Source organism: Periplaneta americana, chromosome 3, assembly GCF_040183065.1.
Source record: "Periplaneta americana isolate PAMFEO1 chromosome 3, P.americana_PAMFEO1_priV1, whole genome shotgun sequence".
Taxonomy (NCBI): Eukaryota; Metazoa; Arthropoda; class Insecta; order Blattodea; family Blattidae; genus Periplaneta; species Periplaneta americana.
This window is the reverse complement of record NC_091119.1, coordinates 165,244,933-165,264,611: the sequence shown is the minus strand read 5'-3', so window position 1 is coordinate 165,264,611 and position 19,679 is coordinate 165,244,933. Positions and strand designations below refer to the sequence as shown.

The 19,679-nt window shown below is 33.6% G+C and overlaps 1 protein-coding gene across 4 annotated transcripts in view; it reads left to right on the top strand.

Moving 5' to 3' along the window:
* The window catches only part of Nt5c (5' nucleotidase C), a 51,051-nt gene that overhangs the window by 15,297 nt on the left and 16,075 nt on the right, over positions 1 to 19,679 (top strand). For 2 of the 4 annotated variants that reach the window (XM_069822253.1, XM_069822251.1), the window contains 5 exons: positions 8,027 to 8,161; positions 11,257 to 11,414; positions 11,859 to 12,045; positions 15,652 to 15,792; positions 16,355 to 16,506. In XM_069822253.1, the coding sequence (XP_069678354.1) occupies positions 8,027 to 8,161; positions 11,257 to 11,414; positions 11,859 to 12,045; positions 15,652 to 15,792; positions 16,355 to 16,506 (773 nt within the window). Of the gene's footprint in view, positions 1 to 8,023; positions 8,162 to 11,256; positions 11,415 to 11,858; positions 12,046 to 15,651; positions 15,793 to 16,354; positions 16,507 to 19,679 lie in introns of all 4 variants that reach the window. The other 2 variants (XM_069822252.1, XM_069822250.1) reach the window with 1 other exon arrangement.

Sequence of the window (19,679 nt, the reverse complement as noted above, 5' to 3'; positions counted from 1 at the left end):
AATAGTTGAAGTCGACTGCAGTTTTCAGCTCTGATTTGATTAGATGTGTCGTGCTCCTGTTTCGAACATCTGTCCAATTATTGTTATTCATGAGATGAAACATTCTCTTTGTATAAACATTACAACTTGGTATGCTTAGAATAAAACTGGCCAGTTTCTTCAAATTTATAACATTAACACTGATTTTATGCTGGTGAGCACTAAAACCCATTTTCTTAAAACTTTTTATCCTAGACTTTTCGAAATCTGGGTTGAAGTGGTTCATATAAAAGAGTTAATAGGTATATCAAAGATCTAAACAATAACTTGGACTGCGATTTTTATGTAGAAGTTTCTATATTTGACATATTTGTCGTATATTTGTTCCATTAAAAATATTACTAATATATTAAATAATAATATTCACAAAGCGTATACGTATATTTGATTTGAAAGCCATGTACATTAATGGTAAATTATCTGGAAAGGAAGGTACAAACTAAAGAGCACAGTTGAAAGTTAATTTTGTGTGGGAATTATATTATGAATGACTGAGTTTGTAGGTAGAAAAATGTTATGCATGACATTGTAACGAAATTGGCTGTATAATTCAGTAGACCCTAGTAATTATCCGTGGAATGTTACAATTAGGGAGCATCATTTATTTCTATCCTGAAGTTTCATAAAGAGAATAAGTATATTAGGCTTACAGTACATACTGGTATCTAATCTTACATGTGTATCTTATTGCGGTTACTCTTCATGTGAATCTAGATGAAACATTTATCAACGAAATGCTAAAGCTAAGTATATGATGAGTGTTGATGACAAGTGGGACTAAAAACATATATATATATATATATATATACTCATAACTTCTTTTATAAGAAAAATAACACGATCAGAATATTCTGTGAACCGAAAGTAAAAGCTGCATCTCAGAGCCTTTATTTATGAGTTGTAACATGAAAATGTTAAATAATTGTCTCTGTAGTTAGGGTGTATTGCATTCCCAAGATAATATTTTATTGGCTCTGTGTTCTTGTGTACCGGTACCTTGCTTTCCAGATGTTTCCAAATTCCTATTTTAAGTGGAATTATAACACACCAGTAATGCACATATATCTAAATGGAATCCAAGTTTGGAAAGCATAGACACCCTGTTCACAGAGGAATAATGTGTGGTAGAGTAGCTTTGTAGATTTATATTGTTGATGTTGCCATGTGTGGTTCGTTAGGTGGTATTCTTTGTCTGCTCGTAAACATAGTACTGGTACCTAGTTGTGTAAAAATGATAGACTTTAAAATAACTTAATAAAGCGATGCATTTGTATATAAATATACGTAAATATAATTGCATATAAAAATGAAGATGAATGTAACAATATTATCAACATTAAACTTTTGACAGGCATACTGTTGTGGTAAATACATTCAGTATTGCAGTATTTTTTTAATACTTCAGCAATGAACTTCAACCCTATTTCTTAAAAGTATTCCATTGTTGATCTTTCATTCTTCATTATGATGACCTTGGTTTCTGTTTAATTGACTTTTCATAGTTCTGTTTGTTGCTTTGAAGAATGGTGTAGAGTAGTGGTTCTTGAACTTTGAGTTCGAGCATCCTTTTCATATAATGTGCATTTTGCCAGATCCTTTAACACATTAACTTTATACTTTCGTATAACTAAAATGCTCTCTCAATTAATAACACTCAATAAAAGAATTGTATTCCAATGGACACCATCCCATTGTGGAATCCTGGGAAATGAGAATGCGGATGCTTTAGCAAAGAAGGGCAGCACTGCTACTTACAGACCTGTTACTAAATCTAAGTATTATTCTGTGAAAATATTTATTAAATCTACATTACTTAGACTTCAACAAACAAAATTTGATAACACAATCTCAAGGGAAGAAATGGAGCTCTCTGCATCATAATCTACAGTTAATTCCCGATTTACCACACAAATCGTCTGTAGCTGCCTTTAGATTGGCAACAGGCCATGATTGTTTGGCCAAACACCTGCATAGAATTGGAATATATCAGTCCCCTAACTGTAGTTTCCGAGTTATCCCTTTTCGTCAGTTGTGTTCAGTTGAAGTGTTAGTGTGCATTGTGGCTGATATAACAAATATGAGTGAAGTAACAGTTCCTGACACCAATTTACTTGAATTTTTTAGGACAATTCTATTATCAAGACTGACTTATGAACAAAAGTGTGATCTAAAAAATAAATGACTGACTCCCTTGCTGTCAATGAAGGACACAACCAAAAGACAGACGCATATTTACGTACTGATACTAATACTGTATCTATTGACCGTTAATATTGTGATTTCTCTAAGTATGACAGGGAGTGAGCTAATGTTATACATATACGTGTCTATTTGTTAGAGATATGTGTAAACCATGAATTATATTTTACTACCGTACGTACCATTTGAGGTCATGCCTTATTGGTGTTACGAGGTTCCAACCAATCTTCGACTGCTGACTTGACATTGACTACTATTTATTTTAAGACTATATTTTTGTAATATGTTTTCTCATATTGCATGAAAGACAACTTGAGTTAGCTTCCCCTGTTCAAAATTTCATGCTACGCCACTGCAGTGGAGAGAGTTCTTTCTTCAGTGAACATGATGTGCACATCCAAAAAATCTGAGCTGAAGTTCATAGATTCATACCTAACCGAGGGTAGTGAATAGATACTGTAATAATTGTCCTCTGTAGTCGATTTGTTGCTATTCCTACTCATGAATCAATGGTCGTGGGTGTAAATATAATCGAGCAATAGATTTTTTTTCAGTACAATGAAACGCGTAGTATGATATTTTTTAAAAACATGTAAACCAACCCTATCTCTGAATAAGAGTTCAAGAGGCAAAATTTACTAGCCATTTCTCGTCCCAGTAAAATGCACATTTTATGACCGTTATCTTTTTTATCATCGTATCATCAGAATAAATCATTCTGTCCTGAACATGCTTTCACATGGATTTCTTTAGACTGCGAGATTTAACAGAGACTGGTCAGTATTAACTGAGACATCAGTGAACAATTTATCATTTTACATAACCTTAAACTTTTTAATATAATATCTCTTACAAATAGCAATATTAATTAGAAATATTAGCCATTCTCTTGTTATCTTTTCGTGTTTTGTATTTAGATATTTATCAGGATTGAATTCTCGATACTTTCAAACCACTACACTCTTGACACTTGGGAGCATTAATGTTTAGCTTTTTGGGTTTGTTCGTTTGTTTGTTTGTTTCTTTCTTTCTTTCTTGAATTAGACTTCCATTACTTCACACTTTATAGAATCATGCAGTACTGATATAAACTATCTCTGTGCCGCATTTTAAAGAAATGTGTTGTTCTTTCCATAATTTAAAAGTATTTTATAATAATAGGTTGTAAAATAATCCTCATTCCTGGTAAATTATAAATTACAATAGCCTCAGTCGTAGTATTGGAAAATCCCTCATTAGCGGTAAATTTAAGAGAAATTCTTACGGAAATATGCATATCGATATTCTAAAAGATTGCCACCATTTGCTCAGAATGTTTCCATTAGGTAGAAGACAGTATGTCTAACTAAAATTGACAAGGTCCGGCATGCCCCAGAAAAAACAATTAATTTAAACTTAGAAATTCCTTAACTGTTTCTTAAATACCTAAGACATAACCAATGAGGTGCATGAAGTGTTATTAAGCTCATATGAAAGCTACAGGGAAAGGAGGAGCTTCGTGCACTTTAAGAAATTGTTCAGGAGAGCAATTTAAAGTCTGTCTTTAGCATATTCCTTCCCTGTATGCCAAATCTAAAATCTGTTACAGCACTTGGACTGTTCTTATTACCACAGTGTTCAATTCATAGTATTAAATTACATGAAATCCTACTTCACACAGAATGCATAACTCATTTTTTGGGGGAAAAAATGGATAAAGCTCGTCCTTTTCCTGTACCCTTCGTATGACTCAGCATTGCAAATGGTTGCAGTCTTTTTTATTGAAATACCTTTGTTACTCCAAATATGGAACTAACCGAAATGGTGGAGAAAACTGTAATAAAGTAATTTTCAGACACTTCACTCACTTTTATAGTTCCAGTGTTGAGTATCGAAGCTCTAAATCTGGTATCGGTATCGAGTATTTAGAAATTCTGGTATCGACTCATCTTTAATACATAGAGTTGCTATATAGGCTGGTCCCATTCCAACCACTACCTAACAAAATCTGTTGTCATTTGGCTAGCAGTCGTATGCCGGTGTATGGACAGGTACAGTACGATTATTTAGTCCTGACAGTTGCCTGGGTCAGGCGAGTCCATTTAGTTACGCCAAGGGGTGCTTGGGTTATTCACTCGCTTGCCTTCAGAGCGATCGGATGTCATGCGTGTGGTAGAGCGGTATGTTTCCAGTACAATTAAGCTTGTCCTTAGCTCTACTCCAGAACTCTCCCCACTCCTCTATTACTTCTCCTCTTGAGCTGTCAGGACTAAATAATCGGTCTGTACGTGCACACTTCTTTACACTGACTGGTCCCACTTCATCCTTACTGCTTAGCTTCCTGTGGATGGGTGCTCTGCACTACTGTCATTAAGCTGATGGAACATTACTACCAGTCTGCATAGGAACTCTCTCTACTTACATATTATTATGATGGTTAAAATGTTACTGTACCTTGCATTGTACATCCATTATGTTGCATGTGCCTGTTTCATGTTAATTAAAGGTAACACAAATGTAATGCAGTATGTATTGGATTCAAAGATGACTAAAATTGTTATAATTAAGCTTTGTGTAGGGGTACATTTTATGTGAACATTATAATTAATTAATTGTGTTAAATAGAACAAAAATAATGCACATACTTTCTGTTATGTTAGTCATGCACATTCCTGGAAAATGTTACTAACTTTCTTGGTTATCTTTGAATTTATTTTCTCTATGGACTTTACATAATTTATGTATATTTTTGTTCAATTTATTTTTCTCTACTTCTATTAGCTAGGAATTCAGAAACATGTTCTATATGAAATCATAAGAATAACATTGGAAATATCGCAAACTAATATTTCAATACACAAATCTTTTAATCTTTGTATTATAAATTCAATACTTGCAAATTTATGTACATATTGTGTCAAATACCTTTTAGTGAAGTGCCGGTAGTTTTTTTTTTATTAAATTTACAGGAGTTTTTAGTTATTGAAATCTGAATAAGACGTATTTCTTTGAATAGCTCCTGTTATAATTAGGCCTAGCACAAATTTCAACATCAAGAGCTAAAATTCGCAGGTACTGTTACATTTGAGGTGTAAATTTTGGGAGACGGTTTTAATACATAAAAAAATCATCTTAATATATGGGAAATCATTCAGAAAATGAAATGAAACAAAAAAAAAAAAAGGAGGCAGATGTGCTCTAAGTATAACTGTAATATTAATGTTTGGAGGTGGAAATTCTGGGATGAATCAAATTAATACTTACCAAACCACCTTAATAGATGGGAAATCTCCCAGAAAAATAACAGTTCACTTACATTGTAAATAAATCAGTAATATTAAATATAAATAATTCACTTAGGAACATTAAACAATCTCCTTTATGTAATGTCTTAGTGTCTTAATTCAATAAAATACTCTTCAGTAATTTTCTGTTGTTTTTCTTGTTCCTCCACCCCCCCCCCCCCAAAAATCCTATGTACGTCCCTGGTGAACTTGTTATATTTTAATGCAAAAATACATTTTACAAAACAGAGAAATGTGAAACACTTGCACATGCACTTTTGTAAATTCTGCCATTATTTTTTGTAATCATTACAGATTCTGAGCTATATCCTTTGTATTAAGACGATTTCGTATTAAAACGTCTTCTAGAATGTATACCCCCAAAAAGTAAATTTTATAGTAAAAGTTATTTTTACTTATTTTACCTCATTTTATTTTTCTAAATGATCTTCCATGTATTAAGGTGATTTTGTGTATTTTATGTACATTGTGTATGTACTTATAAAACATACTGGTAAACACATTGCCGTTTAAGTAGGAGCATTTTTATCTGCTTGGCCTCATTTTATATTTTTGAGTGATTTTTTTTTTCATGTATTAAGGTAATTTTGTATGTAACTGTTAGGGCCAATACTCCTAAAGCATAAGATATATTATCTTCATATGAGAAAATGTAAGAATTTTGCAGTTTGTGTCATTGTAACATTGTGTGCTTTCAGGTATTTTTTCGATACTAATTGTTTGTCGTAATAAGGTAAATTACAACAATTTCAGTGGAATTTCTTTACACTTTTTCATTTCTTGGTTCAAAATTGTAAAATACTTTGAAATTAAACATCTTAATGTCAACCTAGATATAAACTAAGACCAATTTATTTCCAACTTCATACATTGTACGGTATTTAGCTAATAGGTATGTACTTTTTATATTTTTTAATGAAATTTTATTTTATTTAATAATTCTCCTAATATTTCTTTATGGATTTTGATGTGCAGCATGTAGTCCAATATATTATTAAATGTTACAGTACGAAAGAAAGGGATTCGTGTTGCATTCCTCCACTGCAACTTTCTTATCAATAATTATTGCACGTAATTTATTTACATCGTGTAGATTGATTCTTGTATTTTTTAAGTAAATGTGTATTTCTACTTTATTCAATTTCATGTCGTTTTGTTATATTGGTTATTGCGATCTTTCTACATATTCTACGGTGAAAGTTTAGTTCTATTTTTAAACTAGTAAATGTGGCCAATCTGTGTTGTTACTGTATGTTATTCTTATTTTTTGTATATCATTTATATAGCTCTGTAGTTTATTTCTATTTAATTTTGTGACTACAAATTAAGAATTGCTTGTGCCTTCTATGGATGGTTGTTTGTTGAATGAAACCTTACAAAACTGTTTAGAGTTAGTTAAGTTATTACTAGCTTGGTAGTTGTTTTAGGCTATGTGATTATTTGTGAAATTAAATGTAAGGTAATGTCTGCATAAGTACAGACCCAGAAACAAAATTTGGACCACCTGAATTTTCGAAGTTCCAGTTACTGAAAATGCGCAGTATGTTATAACTGGAACTTGGAAAATTCAAGTGGCCCAAATTTTGTTTCTGGGTCTATACACATCCATGATTGGTATCTAAACTGGTCTTCATCTCACCATTCTTAGCAGCCTAAACAATGACTTCATTCACAGCAGTCAATTAAAAGCAGTGAATTAAATTTTTTTTAAATCACTCTCTCCATGACAACCAACATATTAGCAATAATAAAAGCCATACATTAATTCATTTATACTTCTTCACAAATTACACATTACAAAGAAAAGGCCTACAATTTAAAATTAAGCTTAGATACCAGTAATGGATAAAATATTGTATAGCACACGAGAGTAGGTAAACATGTTTTATACACTCGTGGAAATTATCACCCTTGGGTTCACCTCAGGTGCTAAACTTTTCACTTGCAGATAAAATCTAATTTTACTTTCTTATAGGGCTACTATAAATTACTATTTTAGTAACAATGTGAGAATGAATTGGTAATTTATCTTTCAGTTTCTCACTTTAGAAATTAGTAATAGTGATGATGATGATAATAATAATAATAATAATAATAATAATAATAATAATAAAAATAATAATAATAATAAAAATACCTAATAGAAACAGCGATAATGAATATCTATGAAAGTTTGTTACTTTTGATCAATTTATCAGTAAACCACTCAAGAATAATTAATTTTGTTTATGGATTCCAGTAATTTATAAGTATAATAATTTTTATTAATTTCATGTATATAATTTTTGTATGTCATGGCTAATGCATTTTACATTTGTAGATGTTCTCTCGTATTATGTTCTTGTCATTTTATATTAATATAATTTCCATTCAAGCTATCGCATGATCAAAATTGTTATACAATTAATTTAAAAGATTAACTTCACACTGACTAATGCTAATTGGTGAATACTTTAAGCCACATAATATTTACAATAACTATATGTGTTAATTTTTTATAGCAGGATGTGAAGGTCAAAATGGTGCAGTTGGCTGATCTGTTCTCAGTTCCAGAGATGTGTCTCTTATGTAATGTTGCAGAATATTTCGAGCGTAACCACATTGACTATCACCCTGAGATTCTCTTTCGTGATGTGAAGGTTAGTAATGAGTATGAAAGGTGTCGAAACTCCTTGATTTTATTAGTTTTTGCTGATGTAGGGTATCATACAGGAAAGAAATTATTTTAGTCTTAATAAATTTGTTTTCAGTTTCGTACTTAAAATTCTGTGGTTCTAAGGCAAAGATGGTACGTCAGTTTTGGCGAAAATGAGATTTTGAGATGTGTTGTGCATCCTGATGGTATCTTTATTGTGGCAAAAGATGACATGCATATATATTATTTTTCTCTCTGACCAATTGTTATGAAACATGATTACTAGGTATAATTTTATAGGGTCGTTCAAAATTGAAATGCTTAATCCTGAAAAACTGCAAGAAATTACATCTCATTTTGTTTTGGACTACAATAAAATTAATTAAACCCATGTTACAGCGATAATTTGTTCTGAAGATAATTCCTAGTCACATATAAACATTTTTTTTTGGGTTATAACTATATATTGTTACAGTGATTTATTTTAAGAAATATTATTCATATACAGCTTTAACAGAAAACTTCATAAAACCAATAAACACTGGGTCCCGTGTTTTGGTGAGATATCATGTTTGTTTACCGATTTTGATGTTGACATTAACAATTTACATACTTCTAGAAGCATACACAACGAGAACAGTGGACCAACGAAATGAAACAATTGAGTGCATAAGTGGATGCTCGAGAATGTGCGAATTTTAGCCATCCAGGAGAAATATAGCAGTACAGTTTCTGACAAAAATGACGATTAGTAGAATTTTCACAATAAACGAACTTAATTCTATTAAATGGCGAGCGATGGTTTGTAGAAATGGCAATAGTCGGAGATGATGATAATTAAAAATCCACTGTGTTCGGAAGGTTTGCGATTTGGTCCACAATGTCTAAGTACTGTTCTAAGATAATCATTCAGTTAGACCACAACTGCCTGCTTACATGCTAGTATCTATTTCTTTTCATCATTTTATAAAATCCTCTAACCATCTCATTAATGATAAATAACTTTTATATTTAAAAGTGTTGATAATGAAAATGCAATATAAGTGATTTATAATTATGTTTATTCAGTCTTTATGTTTCATTATATTCACTTCCCGTGATAAGTAATAATTTCCTTATGTTTGTTATATACTATAATATAAAAAAAATCTTGAAATTTAGTGCTACAGTTTCAGAATCTTTAGTAAGTTTTCGCTCGCATTGATTTACTTTTCAATTAATAATGAATTTTCAGCAATGTTTTTATTAATGCCTGCATTCTAGAAAGCTATTTTTATATAAATGGAAATGTATTTGATTTCAAATGACGATGTTGCAGAATATTTCAGGACAGACACATTTGTAGCTTACTAACTTCCAGAAGAGCTAAGAAAGGATCTATTCAACCTCGTATTTGATATTCCGAGAATTAAAAAAACCTGAAAGGATTCATATCCCTCACCATCTTCTTGTGTTGAACTAACGAAATGACTAAAGTTTTATTATCTGTTTTCTGTACAATAATGGCCTTTCTACATAACAGCTTTGGCTGTTTTTGAATGTGATATTCCGAAAATTAAAGAAACTTGAATGGGTGTCTTCTTGTACAGTAATGGCCTTTCTACATAACACCTTTGCCTGTTTTTCTTTCATCTATACTTGTTTTTTTTTTTTTGTGGGTCATATTAATAGCATCGGTGTAGACGAAGAAATTAAATATCTAGGCTCTACATTTAAACAAACATTAACATTCAATGAAAACCAAGTATTGGACAAACTAAAGACGCACCTCAACAAACTAACATCGTCATTTGCTTCAGCCACAACAAAAATTAGTCGTCTTAAACCAGTTCATCGGCCCAACTTTAATATATCCATTTCAAACTGCATCTGTGGATCTGATCCCCAAAAAATTCCTCATTAAAGCTGACAATATGATTAAAAGCGCAGTAAAGGAAATATTACAATTACCAGGTGACACTCCTAATAGCATGATATATACAAGTACCAAATACAAAGGATTGTCAGTGATGCGCGCTACATGGGAAGCCTATCTGCAGCAACTAAACATCAATACCAAGCTAAAAAACCTAAATGACCAGCACGTTAATGCTGCACGAGACTACGAAACTATAAGAACTCGTTGCTTGTCGGAATTGCAAGTGAGAAGAGATGAGGCTACAGGATCCGTGAAGCAATTAAGGCAACATCTTCGGTACCGTGAATTTAAAACCTGGTGTGGATACCCTCAGAAAGGAAAAGGAGTTGTATTGTTTGAAGAAGTACCTGCAGCCAACTCGTGGATCATCAAGCATGACGGATTATCAAGTTCTGAATGGAGAGAAATGCTAAAAATGACTGCGATGGTGGCACCAGTACGTTCTCTCCCTGGTCGCTCTAAAGGCACAAACCACTGTAGGCACTGCAGTGAGTATGAAACTTTACCACATGTGCTTGGGAGTTGCCCACAGGGAGAAGTACTCAGAATAAAACGTCACAACACCATACGTTCTATGATCGCAGATGCACTTCGATCCAAAAATCTAGACGTTCACGAGGAAGTTCATTGTATTGCTGATGGTGGAAGCAATCGTAGGATCGATATCATAGCTATAAATAGGAATAAACAGACAGCCGAAATAATTGATCCTACCATCAGATTTGAAATCTCAGCCGCTCAACCATCTGAAGTGAACAAAGAGAAAAAGAAAATCTACGAGCCCACGATTCAGTACCTATCAGCGAAATACAACATAGAAAAAATCACAGTTACCGGTCTCTTCTTCGGAGCAAGCGGCACCATCCCGAAAACCTTTGTAAAGTGGAGGGAAAAATACAAGCTGACGAGAGATCTTCAAGATGCCATATCACCACCATAATAAAATTTTCTGTAGCGATATTTCGTCAGCATCTTTATGGCGTACATTCAATTTAAATTAGACTTGGTTCTATTTTTTTTTTCTTATGTCTTGTTCACTTTTGTCTGAAACCTGTTTATATAATTTTTCATTTTAAATTTTATTGTGAGCTATTCTGTGTCGCAGGGCAAACCCAAAATATTGGGTCAGACTACTAAATTAAATTAAATTCTCCTTTGTAATAAAAATAATTGTTTTACAGAACTCTGTGCAGAGTGGGCACCCAATAATGCATGGAATTGTAGAACAAAATGTGTCAGAATACTTGGAACAAAATAAAGATCTCCGTAAGTTCTTTGATCGTCTGGTGGCAGCAAAAAAGACTCTGTTCCTCGTCACCAACAGTCCTTACCGCTTTGTGTAAGTTACTTGTGTGCCATATATTATCATAATTTGTTGAAATTGTAATATTCTGACAAATATGATGTAAATCTGCAAATAAACTTTTACGTATTTTCTGTCTGTGTAAGATAAGTCTTAGATTACATTTATTTATGTATTTACTTATTTATTTACTTAGTTACTTATTTACTTATTTAGGCTGATACTAGACCAGCAGTTTGACTCATGCCAATGTAATTTATTTCAGTATTTTTTTAAGTAGCTTACATATTAGCGAAAATATTTCAAACAAGTTCTTATGTACAATTATTAAACAAGCTATTTAGTTTAAAATAGATAATGTAATGTGAAATACATTTTTCTATTTTTAATGGAGAATTAAGTTGTTTTGTTTGATTGTAACGTTTTGAACTTACAGTAGATGTTTTAATTTTCCTAATAAAGCTGTAATTTTTTCAATAGGAACAAAGGGATGGAGCTCTTAGTCGGAAGTGACTGGATGCAATATTTTGATGTAGTAATTGTTCGTGCTCGCAAGCCAAAATTCTTCACAGATGAGTCACGACCATTCCGAATCTATGATCGAGTTAGTAAAACACAACTCTGGGATCGCGTCAATAAATTAGAAAAGGGCAAGATTTACTATGAGGTGAGAATTGTTTTTCAAGTTCATATACCAAATTCTTCATTAGTTTCTCATTTTATAAAAATGAAAAGAAAGGAAAAGAGGGTAATGTGCATTGATATGGTGCTGGGTAGAGGGGTAAGCTTGCTTCCATGTATGAATTATTATATTTCTGACTTCTGTTATCATAGACCTATTCTAACGACTTTCCAACAAACCAATTCAGATGAAATACAGTAATTCCATTGTAAATACTTGTACAGATTACGATATATATTCAGTAAAGAAAGATAGGAGAAATAGGCAATTAATAATATAGCACAAACATTTCATTAAATTTATTTCATTCTCAATTAAATTCCGATTCCTTATAAATAAGAACCAATTCCTTAAAAAAATTAAATATCACTATAACATCCAACAGACAGCATAAACATTTCACGCAATTACAGGGATCCCATGAATCCTCTGTCACTTTTCTTCTGAATACAATAAAGGACATCTCTCTTCAAATGTGAAATAACTGTTCTCCTTTACAGGCTAGTAATATGTTAATTTGCAAGATCTATATCCAAGCCATTGTAACTATGAACCTGACAACTTCGTGAGAAACACAACGTTGTATGTGTATGTATTTATTCACACTGCAATTGGCATATACCCGGTGGCAGTGGTAACTAATTACACTCAATAATGACAATAATAAACTTATTAATTAAAAATACAATTAATAATAATACTAATAATTAATATTAAGAATAATTTATAATAATAATAATAATAATAATAATAACAACAACAACAGCGAATATCCTAAATTAAATGAAGCACAATCACTTAAAATAACATTTAAAATAAATCTAATTTGCATCTTAAACCTAAGTTCGAACTACAGTAAAACCCACAGGTATGATATCTTCATATCTGTACAAGAACCTTTCAACATTACACTCATTTCGCTGTCAACTCACTCACTGCAATGGAACTACGACACATTTCACTGATTCTATCCTGATTTCACTAACACTTCAAAAACATTTCACTGTTCAAATACTTTGCACTGCCACTATAAACTATAAAGCTTCACTCACAGGAACACGTTTCACTTACACTACACACTTCATTGACACAACACACTTCACTGACACAACATAATTCTTTACTGATACAACACTTCAATAACAAAATATCATTTACACCCTTTAAATACTGTGTATAATTACCGTCTATTAGTAAAGTCCTTAAGCCTATTTTTAAATACATTTTTGGTTGTTGGTAAAGCCTTTAGTAAGTCTGCAGGTAAAGCATTCCAGTCCCTGATAATACGATTGAGAAAAGAAAACTTTCCAGTGTCCGTCCTCTGCCTTCTTTCCCTCAGCTTATATGAGTGGTCGTTCCTTGAAGAGTAATTTGGCGGCTGCAACCTATTTTTTATTTCTGTCCAGGCAGGCTCACCTCTGTATGTTTTGAACAGTGTGCATAATCGAATTCGCGTTCTCCTGTCCGTGAGTGTGTCCCATTTTAATGGTGAATTTTTCCGACAACACTTGAGAGCCCGTTTTTGAATCTTTTCCAGTGTCTTAATATGTTCTAATCTGTAAGGATCCCAACATGCAGCACCATATTCCATTACTGGACGTACTAGTGATTTATATGCAGTCTCTTTGGATATATCAGAGCCTTTTCTTAGTACCCTCATCACAAAGTGTAACGCTCTCCATGCTTTTGCCGCTGTGTCTGTAACGTGTTCCCCCCAGCCGAGATCACTGCTAAATGTTATTCCGAGGTATTTACATTTCTTAACTTCTGAAATGGTTTCACCCCCTAACATATACGATGCGACTATTTTATTTCTTTTCCTTGTAAAGCTGATGGCTTTGCTCTGTAGAGAATTTATTTTGATTTTGTTGGCTATTGCCCAATCGTTTATTCTATTGAGGTCATTCTGAAGAAGAGTAGTATCTTCATAACTTTTTATTTCCCTGTATACCATACAATCATCCGCGAATAAGTGGATCCTAGACAAGATATTAACTGGCAGATCATTTACAAAAGACAGGAATAGAAGAGACCCCAAGACACTCCCCTGTGGGACTCCGGAAGTAATTTCAATTGGGTTCGATAATTCCTCCCCTACCCGTACTCTCTGAGTGCGACAAGTATAACATTGTCACAGTGACTAGTACACAACTACTGATGAGTCCTTTTCACCAGTATGATGCCTGACTATTTAATGTTATGCCTTTAAGCAAATGATTTCTACTCCATGAATTATAATTTGCCAAATGATGTCGTTTTTATGACATTTCACAGCACCACTACAAATTATTTATCATACTAACACACAAATTACGCATGTGGTTGTAATATAGCATGTAACAAACTGACAACACAGCAGCAACAACAGCTGATAGAGAATGCTATGTTTTGACTGGTTCAGAAGCCAACCACATAGCATTTAACTGTTTCATGGGAATTGTAGCCAGTGTTGCCAACGATACAATCTGGATCGTACATGTACGATAATTTGGTATCTTGTACTATCGTACAATCCAACCCACTGATAGTACTTAAAATGTACAACCACAATCTAGCATGTATAGTCACGAATCTCAATACTTGGGAAATATGCATCCATAGATAGTTGCTAACCACTATGATCGCTACTATCCCCTCATCACAGACAATGCGAAATAGTACCGGCACAGTCTATTGTTCCTAGCACCCTCAACAACTCAAACTTCGTGACTGTACATACTAGACTGTGGTACAACCCTATCGGCAAATATGGAAAAAAATAAAATAAAAAAGAATTGACTTTAAAATTTTGTTACAATTTACGACATTTGAAATGTTATATAGGCCTGTTCATTTCTGCAGTATTGTATTTCACTTATCCATTGAAAGTGGTTTCTTTGTGTATCACTTCTGCATTACAAGTGCTGTACAGTTCACTGGATTAATACATTTTTTATAAAGAATGCTCTCCTATGTCTCTAGGACCAGGCAACAGCTTGATTTTCATAGACTAAACATTATTATAAGTACACATTAAGAAATCAAGACACATACTTAAAATAATGGCAGTGGAATCAATATAATAAGAAATAAATAAATAATACTTAAATATATAAGACGGAAAAAAATATACTTTATAAAAATTATGGTAAACTATGCACTGATGGAATAAATAGTGAAAGGGCTAGATGTACAGTATGTTCTGGTTCTTCTGTCCCTGCTATTGCTGTTCCTCGTGATTATGCTTTCCATTTTTAAGCATTCTCCTAAGGTAAGCAGGAAACACTTTTTTAATCTTTTTCTGAGGACATAGTTAATTTTGAGCAGTTATTTTCTTATAAGATTAAAAAAATCGTTTAAATGAAATACTGTAAAGGGGGTTTAGGTGAAATAATCCAAATACGCCTATTTTTATATGTAGTGTATGATCCTTCAGTGAAAAGTACGATAATTTTGAAGTAATTGTGCGATCCAGTCAAGCCACAGGGTTGGCAACACTGATTGCAGCCAACTCACCAACTGTCAAGTGCAAAGTTACAACAACGGCTTGGGCATATATGAGACTTCAGTATTTGTATGAAGAAGTTTTTAAGCACCACACACAAATTTCAGGGTACGGTGAAGCAACTTCAAGATATGACAGGCTGGAGAGGAGAACAAGTTCTGTATTTCGGTGATCATCCATACAGCGATCTGGCAGATGTTACCTTGGAACATGGATGGAGGACTGGAGCTATAATTCATGAACTTACAGTAAGTAATGTGGTACAGTAACTCACTGTGAATAATTTTATATTCTTACGAATATGCCGTATTTATAGATATAAACATTATTCTGAAATTTATTATGATGTAGGGCTATGGGTATAAAGGTAAAGTCATCCCCATCACAGACCATAGAGGCCCACAGGATGACGGAAGGAATTAATGGCAGCAGTAAACATGTCAGTTCTACATGCCCGCTGTCTTTACCCCCCAATATTCTGGATACAGACCTATACCCATTACTACTCAGCTTTATGTTTTTCTGTGTGATTCAATCTGGTTCCAAAAGTCATAGGTTCAACTGTATCCACGACGACAAATAAAAGATATGCACATCAGAATTTCCTGAAAAAATACTCATGCTCACCATATGTTTTTGTGAGATCATTGTACTCATAATATTTATATGCAACTATTATGATATTATGAGAAGATAAATGTTTCCAATGAAAATGTTCCATCTCCTCCCAGAATAGTATTATCAGTATTTAGTATTAACTAAATGTCTTGGTTTTATGATCTAGAAGTTGTGATTCATTAAATTTTTTAGCATGAGATTGAAATGCTGAACGATATGGAGTTCAAAAAGAACTGCAACTGGCTTCAAATGTTGACACAGCTAATAGAGGATTTTCAAGATTGTATGCTGCCTGAGGAAAAAGAAGTTTTAGAACAGTGGATGCAAGAACGAGATGAACTTCGGTGAGTACTTTCTCTTATTATCATTAGGAAAATAAAAGAAAAATTGAATTGAGTAATGGTTTGTCGTAATTATTCATAGCATCTTGTGTGTTCATTACGTACTTGCAATGAACAGATTTTAATAGAATATAATTTATAATTTAATTTTTTAAGCAAGTAAACTGATGCCACCAAGAATGTAATAATTATTTAGAGAAATGTCCTTAAAAGTTATTTGGAAATTGTAGACCTATTAAATCCAGATAAATTCTAGGCTATTATTCTAGGACACAAGAGACTATTACATTTTTTCGAAGTAAGACATGCAATATTTCTATACTCTGTAGCTCGACTTAGAAAAAATCTAGGTTTCTACTTTGATGAAGATTTAAATTGAAACAAAGTGGTTACAAATACTTACTTACTGGCTTTTAAGGAACCCGGAGGTTCATTGCCGCCCTCACATAAGCCCATCATTGGTCCCTATCCTGAGCAAGATTAATCCATTCTCTATCATCATATCCCACCTCCCTCAAATCCATTTTAATATTATCTTCCCATCTACGTCTCGGCCTCCCTAAAGGTCTTTTTCCCTCCGGCCTCCCAACTAACACTCTATATGCATTTCTGGATTCGCCCATACGTGCTACATGCTCTGCCCATCTCAAACGTCTGGATTTAATGTTCCTAATTATGTCAGGTGAAGAATACAATGCTTGCAGTTCTATGTTATATAACTTTCTCCATTCTCCTGTAACTTCATCCCTCTTAGCCCCAAATATTTTTCTAAGCACCTTATTCTCAAACACCCTTAACCTATGTTCCTCTCTCAAAGTGAGAGTCCAAGTTTCACAACCATAAAGAACAACCGATAATATAACTGTTTTATAAATTCTAACTTTCAGATTTTTTGACTGCAGACTGGATGATAAAAGCTTCTCAACCGAATAATAACAGTCATTTCCCATATTTATTCTGTGTTTAATTTCCTCCCGAGTATCATTTATATTTGTTACTGTTGCTCCAAGATATTTGAACTTCTCCACCTCTTCAAAAGATAAATTTCCAATTTTTATATTTCCATTTCGTACAATATTCCCTTCACGAGACATAATCATATACTTTGTCTTTTCGGGATTTACTTCCAAACCTATCTCTTTACTTGCTTCCAGTAAAATTCCCATATTTTCCCTAATCGTTTGTGGATTTTCTCCTAACATATTCATGTCATCCGCATAGACAAGCAGCTGATGTAACCCGTTCAATTCCAAACCCTCTCTGTTATCCTGGACTTTCCTAATGGCATACTCTAGAGCAAAGTTAAAAAAGTGGTTACAAATATTTAAAAAAAAAAAAAGTTTTTCCACTTCCTAACCCACATAAAACATCGCCTCCCCTTTTCTCTGAAAAAAAAAATCCTTATGCAGAATCTGATAATGTTTATTTGATTTTCAACTTAGCATACCACCACACACATTGGGCCTTCTCCACTGGTATTGTCATTGTCGTCCACACCTGTGGAGTAATGGTCAGCGTGTCTGGCTGCGAAACCAGGTGGCCCGGGTTCGATTCCCGGTCGGGACAAGTTACCTGGTTGAGGTTTTTCCGGGGTTTTCCCTCAACCCAATACGAGCAAATGCTGGGTAACTTTAGGTGCTGGACCCCGGACTCATTTCACCGGCATTATCACCTTCATATCATTCAGACGCTAAATAACCTAGATGTTGATACAGCGTCGTAAAATAACCCAATAAAATAAATAAAAAAAAAATTGTCATTGTCGTTTAATTAAAATCTGCAAAAAGAATGAAAACAAAACTTTGAGAGATGTAGAACATGTTGCAAAAAACCATATTTCTCTGTCATGTGGTTTCTGAGCAATTATTAATATAATGATACTGGAACTTTTCAATTTAATTTCTTCCTGTAACCACTACAGGTTGCCATCGACAAAGAGTACCATGATACAATAGAGTAAAAGCCTTGAGGCTTAGTGATAAATTGTTGTTAGAGTGAAAAATAAACAATTTGAATTATATTGAAACACATGATGTTAAACGAAGTAACGTCAAGGAGATGCGAATTAGTCATGGTCCATATGTATGATGCCTGAAAATAGCTATTGAGCCTTTGAGTGCTGCAATTGTTAGATCTCTTAAAATACTTTTATGCAGGCCAAAAGATTTACAGAAGTCGACTAGGAACCGGGGTATGGTCCCACGGGCTCCCATCATTAGTCCCGTAATGACGATGGATTCCAGATGGTATTTGTCCTTATAAAAACTGATGGAAGGTTCATATATATTCCTTTTTTCCTCGTGTACTTCTTCTGGCTGGTGTTCGTGCAATTCGAATCTTACAGTAGGGTCTATGATGTAACCTTCAAGAGAGGGAGGTTTAAATGCAATGATGTCAATTCTTCAATTATTGCCCTCACTGGATATGCCGTGTACTTCTTCATATACTGAATAACCTTTGTTCCTTAAGGCAGTTGCTATTATAGATCTTACTGTATGATGCCACATACTTCGTAGAAGTTCACCATGTGGACAGGCCCCCAGGACATGGGCAAGGGTTTCAACCTCCCTGTCGCAACGTCGACAGAGGTTACTGCCCGAAGACCTGCCAGGTACACTACGCACAGCTGACACGTTCACATTCATCTTGATTGCTTCCCTCCCCTCACTACAGGAAAGACCCTTGTGATTCCGGATCCACTTATTGGCCGGGGTATATTGTTGGTATAATAGCACGCCTTTGCCTTTATGTTTTTTCTGGCTCCAGTTATGAAACGCTTTTTCTCTTAATACTTGCCGTACCTTTCGCGTATCTACAGTGCCGTACTTGTCCAAAATATTTGCTGATTCGGTGATATTGAGTGCTGTGAGACTGGATGCAATTTCTTGGGATAATTTCCTTGTAGCATGTAGGAAGGAATTATTGGATTTAAGCAATATCTTACATGTGTTTATATTTTGTAAGTATAATTCCCATGCTGAACAGAATAAACCTAATCCCTTGAATTTTGTGTCTGTATACATCATATCTGTAGGAAGGTCATTAGGCAGTTGCAGTATTTCTTTCAGCACACCCCTTATCATAATATCTGCATCCACTGCATGAATTTATTGGAAATTTTTTTTGGAGGCACTGTCTGAAATGGATATATTAGACTAGGACAGATTGAGGTGTTA